Source organism: Pygoscelis adeliae, unplaced genomic scaffold (genome assembly GCF_000699105.1).
Source record: "Pygoscelis adeliae isolate BGI_AS28 unplaced genomic scaffold, ASM69910v1 Scaffold268, whole genome shotgun sequence".
Taxonomy (NCBI): domain Eukaryota; kingdom Metazoa; phylum Chordata; class Aves; order Sphenisciformes; family Spheniscidae; genus Pygoscelis; species Pygoscelis adeliae.
The window spans coordinates 1,292,765-1,302,829 of NW_008825262.1; the positions used below are offsets into that span (position 1 = coordinate 1,292,765).

The 10,065-nt window shown below is 48.4% G+C and overlaps 1 protein-coding gene across 1 annotated transcript in view; it reads right to left on the reverse strand.

Annotated features, from left to right (window-relative positions):
- Positions 1 to 1,263: 1,263 nt before the first annotated feature.
- Positions 1,264 to 10,065, reverse strand: part of LOC103921580 (chromosome unknown open reading frame, human C11orf53) — a 9,236-nt gene continuing 434 nt past the window's right edge. The window contains exons 2-5 of the mRNA XM_009329571.1: positions 7,664 to 7,773; positions 3,053 to 3,077; positions 2,324 to 2,622; positions 1,264 to 1,665 (exon numbers count right to left, since the gene is read on the reverse strand). Coding sequence (XP_009327846.1) covers positions 1,264 to 1,665; positions 2,324 to 2,622; positions 3,053 to 3,077; positions 7,664 to 7,773 — 836 coding nt within the window. The remainder of the gene's footprint in view (positions 1,666 to 2,323; positions 2,623 to 3,052; positions 3,078 to 7,663; positions 7,774 to 10,065) is intronic.

A 10,065-nucleotide genomic window follows, 5' to 3' on the forward strand; every position in this document is an offset into this window, starting at 1 on the left:
TCCTCACACTCTTCCCCTGCTCCAGCATGGGGTCCCTCCCACAGGAGACAGTTCTCCATGAACTTCTCCTACGTGAGTCCTTCCCATGGGCTGCAGTTCATGAACTGCTCCAGCGTGGGTCCTTTCCATGGGGTGCAGTCCTTCAGGAACAGCGTGTGTCCCCCACGGGGTCACAAGTCCTGCCAGAAAACCTGCTCCAGCATGGACTCCTCTCTCCACGGGGCCACAGGTCCTGCCAGGAGCCTGCTCCAGTGTGGGCTTCCCACGGGGTCACAGCCTCGTTCAGGCACCCACCTGCTCTAGTGTGGGGTCCTCCACGGGCTGCAGGTGGATATCTGCTCCACCATTAACCTCCATGGGCTGCAGGGGGACAGCCTGCCTCACCATGGTCTTCACCACTGGCTGCAGGGGAATCTCTGCTTCGGCGCCTGGAGCGCCTCCTCCCCCTCCTTCTTCACTGACCTTGGTGTCTGCAGGATTGTTTCTCTCACATATTCTCACTCCTCTCTCCAGCTGCAATTGTGCAGTGGTTTTGGTTTTTTTTCCTTCTTAAATATGTTATGCCAGAGGCGCTACCACCGTCACCGATGGGCTCAGCCTTGGCCATAGGACATAGAGGAAGCTTCTAGCAGCTTCTTACAGAAGCCATCCCTGTAGCCCCCCTGCTACCAAAACCTTGCCACGCAAACCCAATACAGTAGCCTTCTGTGCTGTAGGCTCAAATGTGCCATGCCTTTGTTACTCTGACCATAACTGTTGCCCAAGATAATGCCATCTTCACAGCATGCTAGCATTAGGGACGTACATTTATGCCGCTAGGTAACCAGATACCATTACACAGACTCTGTGCTATTAAGGAGGGCTTCCCTGGCCTTGCTCCCCAGCCTTCCCAAATCCCTTCTGGTAACGTTGCTCTGTAGATGTAGTTTAAGGTTCAGAGCAACCTGTTTTCTCAGCATCTGAAAAGAAGTGCCTGAGATCCTTCTTTGTAGGAAAGACCCATAGAGTGCAGATATTTTTCAGGCTGTGTATTTTACTTGTAGCACAGCGGGACTGTGAGCAATGACTTTCATAAGGTGCTAGAAGGCACCACTATAAGCTAAATGTGGTATATCCAAGTGATTGTATTTCTAAACAGAGCATAAAGCATTGTATGTTGTTAGCATCTTCTGTTTGAAGGACCAGCTTTAGGAAAAAGCGTACAAGTAATTAATTTGCTTCAATAATGGTCCATTTGTCTTTCCCTCCAGGTCTTATCTCTCATCAATAAGTTCTCCGGCCTTCATAAGTCCCCCAGATGGGACTTCCATCCTCTTTTGTCCAGGCAGAGTTATTGTGAAGGGGCGGCGTCTCCGAGGACTGCTCTGGCAAGAGGTGGCTCATCCTGGAGGTAAGCTCATTTGCCACAGTCATGAATGGTGAGAAAGAGTAGGGTGAGGTGGCGGCATAGCTGGGGGAGTAGTGGACATCTTCAAGAGGATGCAGAGGGTAGGGCTGGGCTCCAGGAATAGCTGGGGTCCAACTTGAGCTTCGGTATGGGGAAACACCTCCGGACTCGTGTGAGGTGAGGCAGCTGGCACTGGCAGGCAGTGCTTGCAGAGGGTCTGAGCATGCACCGTCCGACTGGTTGAGGCTGTCGGGTGAGGTCTGCTCCCAGGGCTCTCTCTGCATGGAAGCGGGGAGAGAAGGCAAGAAAGACCCTTAAGAATAAAAGCTTGTCCTGGAGGCAATGGCATACCTAGCTTGGCTTCACCAAGCCAAGCTATCCCAAGAGCCTAGCTGGGAGCACTCACAATGGTTTCTGTCACTCTGGAGCAGTATTTGGTGCTAAAACTGTTGAAAGGAAGCATCCATGCTGTCAACAGTGGGCAAGGCCTGGAATAGGCTCCCAGTGGGACTGACCAGCCCTGACCCTGCAGGGCCCAGGAGCTCTGCCTGTGTGTGAATGGAGCTCATTCACGCTGCTCTGGGTGTGAATGGAGCTGGCTCCCAGGAAGCGGCAGGGATAGGGATAAGCAACTGCCTGGAGCCGACGAAGGATGTTTCTAGAAACTTAAGGAGCTTAATGGAGTAGTTGTTTTGGGGAGCAGGGAAGGTTGTTAATTTAGGAGCTGGTCTCCAACAGGAAGAGGGGACAATTAGATGGAGGACAGGAACAAACAGAAAAACAGTTCCCCCTCAGCCCTGCCCCATCTGCTGTGTGTGCTGCTGTGGCTGCCTCCTGTAACAGCCACATCCTTCCCGCACAAGTCTCCCTGACTTAACCCCAGCTTTAAATTGGGTAATCTTTCATTGGGTGACTGAGAACCGTAGATTCACTCACTAGTAGGAAGTGCGCTGTGTCAGTAGGGAAGGATGGCAGGAGAGGGGGCACAGAAGAAGGGCTGAAGAAGGAGCTGGTACCCGCTGTGAGGGGAGTAGCACGGTAATCCCCATATTGGTCGGTAAGACATGGGTCCAGAAGCGCCGGGTAGCCCTGAGTGGCAGAGGAATCGCATGAGAAGGGCTTGGAGCCTAGAGGGGATGAGTAGATGTCACTGGCAACCTGCTTTGTGTTGTGGAAGTCCAACTCAGTTGTGAAGGATCTCCTGATGCCGTAGTAACCAGCCGTGGTAGGTGAGCCTGTGGTGGTCAGAAAAAAGGGTTGGCTAAAGGGAAACTGTAACAGCAGCACCTGGGGAGCCACAGAGCTATGGGCACCTCTGCAGGTGCAAAGTAGAACCCTTTTCTCTCTAGCATCACCCGGGGCAGGAGTCAATCCTGTCTTGCAGCAGGTGTGTCAGCCCAAGTGCTTTTAGCACCTCAGACTGCCCTGATCCAGCTGATGACCTCCATCTGCAGCAAATCAAATGTGTTTTGGGAAGCTTCAAGTATGAGGCCAGGGGGATAGAGGTTAGCTTTGCCAGTGTTTGCTTATTCCTTGCTCTGCTACAGCTCCTGGGGAGGAGGATAGAGTTACAGCTGCAAAACCACCTGCCTCTGTTCCAGCCTCACTCCCCTTTCCCTGCCAAAGAGCTCCAGGGATAAAACAGGTCAGCTTCTGATTTCATACTTTCTTTCTTCAGCTCCAGGGAAAACTGGAAGACACAGAGGGAAAAGAAGGGGTTCCGTGTGGCACCTCTATCAAAAGAGGTGGGAACTGCTTTAATTACCTCCCTTTCCCCTCTTTGGGAATTTCATACAAGGCTACAGGGGCCTTTCTTTTATTATTGCTGTTCCTGCTTTGACTCTTTCAACTACTTTTCTCCTGGGCTCCCTCTGAGGGGTGGTCCTGCTCCAGTGCTCCTTTGCTCACTTCATGTCCTTTGGAGGAGAAGAGACAGGAGTGGTTCAACGCAGGTATTGCGTTGAAGGTATTTATCGGTGGAGGAAAACCTCACCTGGTGTTTGGAGAAATGGTGACTGCGGTGTGGTGGTGCTGCCCTGCAAAAGATAAAGACATGTTAAAAAATATCTTTTCAAAGTAAGGCAGCTCTCTAAGCATGTAGTTTGGGAAGGTGTTGGCATAATTCAGATGCACTGTGTGAGCCTTGGTGCTATGAGTATGAAGAGCTTAACTACAAGATTTCAAGCCTGGGGCCTCTGAGGTATTAGCAGATGTAGGCTAAGAAGAGATTTTGAAGGTCTTGTGTAGAGCTGATAACAGTAGAAATATCAAGATAACTGACTTGTTTCTCATATACTGCAGGGTCCCTTAATGCAGGCATAATGCTGAGTCGTCATTTTGGTGTTGGCACAAAACAGGTCTCAATGAGCTGGTATCCAAGTCCTCGATTGGTCAAAACAAGCAGATTCTACACTGCTGATATTCTAGCCCAGCTCTCCTGTGCTGCATCTACCTGCCACAGAGCCACTTTAGCTGGCCCCTCCTAGCAGAACAAGCAGGCTGTGTGTAGAAGGCAGTTGTTTCTAGCTCTTATTTGGGTGCTACAGCAATACTGATAATAATCTCCTCTTGGTCCCTAGATAAGAGAGAATTAGCCCTGAGTGACACTGGTGCTCACAGTGGCTAATTCCTTACAAAGCTCCTATGGAGCAGAACTCGTACATGGAGTTTCATTGAGTTCTGTCTCCAGACCTCCAAACCCATAGAGCAGAAATACAGTGCCCACTGTAATTGGGTAAATGCCCCAGTGCATTTACCTCAGCTGTGCTGTCGCTCTGGCCAGTGATGGTGGCATGCTATTTCCAGTTTGCATACTGCAAACAGGAGGCTCCTGCCATAGCAAGCAACCAAATTTAGAGGTTTAGATTTGAATTAAATTTGCCAGTGCTAGGACTTCCTTTTACTGCTGAGGGAGGTTTGCAGCTGCTCCCTGCTCTGCCATGAAAATGAGCTCTGAGCCCACACAAGTCACATGGGCTGCAGGAGTGATAGGACGGAGCCCTTTGGCTTGCAGGCAGATGAGAGCGTTCATATTGCGGGGTCAGGGCCGGGGCTTGCACCTGTCTCCAGCTGGGCCATTTTTGGCCGCAGACCTCAGTGAGGATCATAGCTGGTAATGTACACTGCCCTGCAAAGCTAAAGCCTCCACATGCAAATCTGGTCTCAGCAGACACCCCTCTCAGCATTCATGTCACTTTAGTAATACCTTCTCCTGCTTCAGGGTTTTTCACCACCACCTCCTCTGCCTACCCATGGCCATCGTATCCTGCAGCCAGCTTGTGTCTGCATTCACTGAGGAGGAATCTCTTTGAAAGTAATGGTGCAGGCCTCTGCACTAGTGTTTAGACCCCGGTCTTAACACCCCACCGGGAAGTAGTCTAGTACTGTTGTCTGGCACCCCTAATACTGTGTTTGAGGAAAAAGTTGAGTTAGGAGGTGCAGGTAGCACAGATGCTGCCTACAGGTCAAAGGGCTGCAGTGATGAGAGCTGGGATGCTTTGCTGGAAGGACAGGAAGGTCCCTGGGCACAGCTGCCAGCCTCTAGTATGGAGCACTTCAAATTACCAGTGCATCTCAGTTCATCTTTGATTCTGCCTGTTCAACAGCCACTGCAAGTATCTGACTGTGTGTCACCGGCAGCAGGTCCTCTCACATGCACCTATGATGGATAGCCACAGAGCTAACGTTAGCTGCAAGGGCTTTACCTGCCTTAATTCAATTGTAAGAGCCTCTGCAGCAGCCCATCTTTGACCTTCATCATAGCAGGCACATGCATACTTGCAGAGACCTGCATTTCATTTGCCTCCTGGCTCCTTATCAGGTGACAGAATTGCTTGGCTTAATTTAAGCCCATTAGTTAATTTCCTCCCTGCATTACTTCCTTTCAGTGCTGTGGGACCGGGGTAGCTGGATCTTCTGCAACACACCAGTGTATCTGTTTAGCATCACTTGAGCCTGCAGCGTATTCAGCTGTTGATAAACTTGGTCTCGGCTTGCCTCGCACACGACCGGGCAGAGGTACTGGCTCGGGGTACTCCAGAGCGCTGTGTTGCTTCGCTGCCTTGGTAACCCAGGAGCATTGTTCAGCTACAAGGCTGCTTTGGGGGCATAAATGTAAAGATCCAGGTCAAAATAATGACCTGGTCCTGCAATGGGGACCTATGGTGCCCTTTGACCATACTTTGACTTCAGTGTATCTCCTCTCTGGGCCCAATCTGTAGTACAGCAGCTGAATCAATAAAAATTAATAATAAAAGCAAAGCTTAGTCTGGGCAGGGCACCTCACTGGTTTGCTGACGGCAAGTTTGCTGAATGATCTGTCCCTGGACCTTGAGTGCTGCTGGGCATAGTGCTTCATCTGCGTACCGACCAGCTTCCCCACCTGAGAAAAGTGCGTAATCCTTTCATCACGCAGGGGGTAACTGCTGGTTCATGCCTATGCAGTGGATGAGCCAAAGGAAAAAATGTCAGACCCTCCCTAAAGCCCAGGACCAAGCCCTTCTGCCCTGCAGTTGGTGGGGACTCAGAAGCCCAAATTGTGTGGTTTTCATCACGGTACACACTGGTTTCCTATCATTTAATGTGTGCAAGGGCCTGGCTGTCATGAAATTGTTGCTGTTCTGCTGCCTTGGTAAACAGCCCAGCAGCTCACCTTGATGAGCTATGACCTTTCTATAGCAACACAGATCTCCTCCGTAGACCTCCTCTTGCACGACAAAGGCTTACTGATTTTGGAGCAAAGATCATGTTCAAACAAAAGATGCAGCTAAATTACACTGCATCATAAATATACAAAGGGGTGTTCAGTTATCTGCCGTTTGCTTTGATTCTGGATTATATTATGTCCGATATACAGAGCTGCACTTACAGCTGTTCTTTTCATGATACGTTCGAGCAAATACGGATGTTTGCCCTGCACAATAATTTTTCGTCTCTCAGAGAGAGTTAGCAACAGGGCTGATTTTGCATTAGATAGACACACAACTGCTAAGCTTTGTAATACAAAGCAAAGGGCAATAAAGCAAGCAGCAAGTGTTTTACAGTTCCTAGGGCTTTTGATTGTAGCCGTTGAAGCTGCCGCCTCCAGAAAGGGAGCAGGTAAAGCATGATAGTCATGAAAAAGCATCTGTTTTCTCAGTGAGTGCAAACACAGTAGTTGCTTCCTGCTGCTCCCCAAAGCAGTCTTTCCAAATGCCTGCCTGGTGCGACCATGTGGTTCCCAGTGACTGTCCATGGCTCAGGGGGTCTTCTGCCTTTCTGCATTAGCTGAAAGCTCTGAAGAGATCTATGGCTAGATCTTGCTTTGTTTGGTAATGCCCATGCTGTTTTTCTGCCTGTCTTGTTACAGAGAGTTAACATGCATGAAAGTAACAGTGAGAAAAATACTTGCAAGTCCCTCTGAGATCTCTTTGTTTTGCTAAAGGCAAAAAGCCTGAGGCAAATGGCTTGGGAGGAAAAGAGCATCCAGACTTCTAATATGTGTCTTCTGCTGCCAGTAATTCAGGTCTCTGCCCACCCTTTCCTTCCAGGACACAGTTTCAGCAGCTTGACTGCATCTCCTCATCTGTCAGTGGCCCCATTGCTCCCAATCAGCCTGGAAGTGAAGTGCTGCTGCTTGGTAAAGGTGAGTCTTGAGAGCACACAGGGAATGGCTTACTGTGCCACTGGATGCCACAGGCTGGCACCTGCAATATTGCGTCCCCTTCTGGGGACAGCGTTGCTTTTCTGGCTAGCAATCGAGAAAAAACAATGTAGCGTACTATAATTTGACTTAGGTTTCCTGTTGCCATAGAACCACTTTAAAAAGAAATCCTCTCTTACAAACTGATGCTTGGCCTCTTTCCAGACCATAACATCACTGCATCTCCCCTGGCACTCTAGTATGCCAGAGAGGAGCTGGAAGGAGCACAACGTTCAGGGAAGAACATCTATTTTTGTGGCACTGAGTTGTTCAAGTGTAGCTAGTGAAAAGGAAGTTGACTTGGAAAGGTGTCATATGCAGGATGTGAAAGGAATGAGAAATTTAGCATTACTGATTTGCTTAAAAAAAAAAAAGACTTTAATCCCTAAAGGTTCACTGATGTAAAAAATCGAGGAGTCCTCTGTGATCTTTTGGGGCAAACACTAGTGTTGCAAATGTTTTTGCTATTCCCTGTCAATATTAGCAGTGCCCTGAACTCAACGTAAATGCTCTTTAAACCAGAGGATTACATGACATGATTTTTCTGGGTTTAAAAAAAAAAAAAAAAAAGGCGGGGCGGGGGGGAAGTGACTTACAGTGAAGCAGGAGCCACTGCTCTGCCTGGATCGTTTTTCAGCAAGAAGATCTTTGACTGTGTGTTTCACTCGCACTCCTTGGTACACCCGTTTGCCAAAATCTGTAGGGACTGAGGGAATGAAATGAGCATTAGAGGAGTTCAGTGAAAGCATAGAGCAGCTGGAAGAGGTTGTTACGGAAGAAGCAAATTCATCACCTCTGTACACCAAGTTAGGAAGGAGGCATATAAGACTGCTATTATTAATACAAAATCATCCCTTAGGAGCCCAACAGCGAAGGCTCCTCATTTGCAGAGAACAAAGACTGAGGTGCCCTACCCTGTATTTCAGCATTGGGTGCCATGTGGTTTCTGTGCAGCTCCCTCTGCGCCAGATATGGCTAGCTGATGGTTTTTGGCTTTTGTTTTTCGAAAGAGAGCTCTGGGGGATCCTGCATTTCCCCTTCGGGTCAGCAAAATTTGATTTAACTGTACAGCTCCTATTGCTTTCAGCAGAAATGCTGTGGTTTAGCTCCTCCTTGCCCTTCTAGAGTTGCTGGCTTTCAGCACATCGCTCTGCGAGCTTTGATCTCTTTGCAGGGAAGGTGGAAATACCCCAGACAGTTGGAGTGGCTCCTCTGAATGGTGATGTGAGTCACAGTCCAGACCTCAGGAAAGGAAAAGGAGCCAGCTGCTCAGTTTCTTTGTATCCACAGCAAATACAGACAAGTACTTGGGGACTCTGTTTTATCAAGGTTATCGAGGAAGGCACAAAGAGGGGTACAGCGTCTCGGCCATGTCACTCAAGAGGCTGATGGCAGGCCTGGCTCTGTTTTCCTGACCTGCCTGGAATACAGCACAACCTGTCCATAGGGTCTGTGTGACTTTTGGTGCGAGGCATCTGTCCTCTTCCTCTGCCTGGATAAAGCTTTGCAAGATCTGCCTTGTGTACAGGTGTTTGGCACAAGTGAGGGCAGAAAGGTATGAGGTACAATACCAGGGACAGCTCTTTATCCTGGCTAGTAGGCTGTGCCTGAACAGAGAGCTCGCGCCTGTGGAGCCCGGGAGGAGTGTCCATATGGACTTTTATTGAAATCTTCCAGAGAAGAACTTAACTTTGAATCTAATCCCTTGGAAAACATGCAGCCGTGTTCTCCCAAGGGAACACAAACAGGCATTCCACAGCAGATGTGTTTGATCTCTAAAATTGTGATTTATCATTTTGCCCTTCTGCTTTTCAGGATGTGAAAAGCCTCATTGGCTCCATTTATCACTTTCATTCATGTGGCATCGTGTCCCCAGGTGCACAGACACAGGGAAGAGTAGAGGGTTTAAACAACACAAATCTCAGTGCTGGCTTGGGGTTACCCCAAATGTTTTCCGTTAGGCCATAGCAATTGCAATTTTGGGCAACTGCAACTTGATTTTGGTGTTTGAGTACTAACCAGAGACACTTCAGCCAAGACTGGGCACAAGGCAAACACATTGCAAGAGACAGTGCCCCAAAAAGCATATGATCAAAATGGTCAAAATAGAGGTGAACACTGAGTCTGCATACTGACCAGCGAGTATCTGTGGACAAGCCAGGACACAGACAGAAATGGGTATCAACTCTTGCAGCTGAGAGGAATCTGTGTGCTGAGGCTGGCTCTCTTCCGTGGCCCAAGGAAGAAATCTCCCTCCTGTAGTCCCTTTTCAGGGCTGTTTTTACTGAGAGCAGTTGGAAGCACACGTACCCAGTGTGCACACGTAGCTGGAGCTCAAAAGCTGTGGCAGAGCAGCTATAACTGGCAGAAACAGCTATACTTTCTGCATTGGAAACTTTGCTTCTTTGCATGAGAGTTCCTTTAGAGATAACAGCATTGCAATTTGATGGAAAAGTCTGAACTGTATAGGACAGTTCATTGAGCTCCATCATGGTTTGATACCTGCGATAACTCATGCAGCCTTTGCTAGCTGCATCCAGTTGAAGATTCAGGCCTTCATTCAGCACAGAACTTCTGGAGGAGGACCGAAGCCAAGGAGAGAGTCTTATATTTAATTTTCAGAATGGGGATATTTCTAAAATAGCATCACTGGAAAAGCTGTGAGCAGCTTTTATTCTTTTATTCTGCAGTCTGATATTGCCAAATCCTACAACCTCTTTGTATTAGCTGACCTTGCTTCTCTGTGACCATTTCTAGCAAGCGTCTGATGCTCTGCACTTCTGCAGTCCTGTTTTCCTAACATCTTTACTATGGTCTAAAGACATTAGAAAAACACTTCCACACCTCCTTACTTTTACACATGGGTGCTGTGCTATTGAAGTTACTTCACTCATATACTCACAGCTATTACTCTGCTCAGGTTCTTATAAGTAACGTAATGGCTCTGTCCTCTAACCCTGTTTTTAACTTAGCAGTCCAACCTCACATAACTAAACCT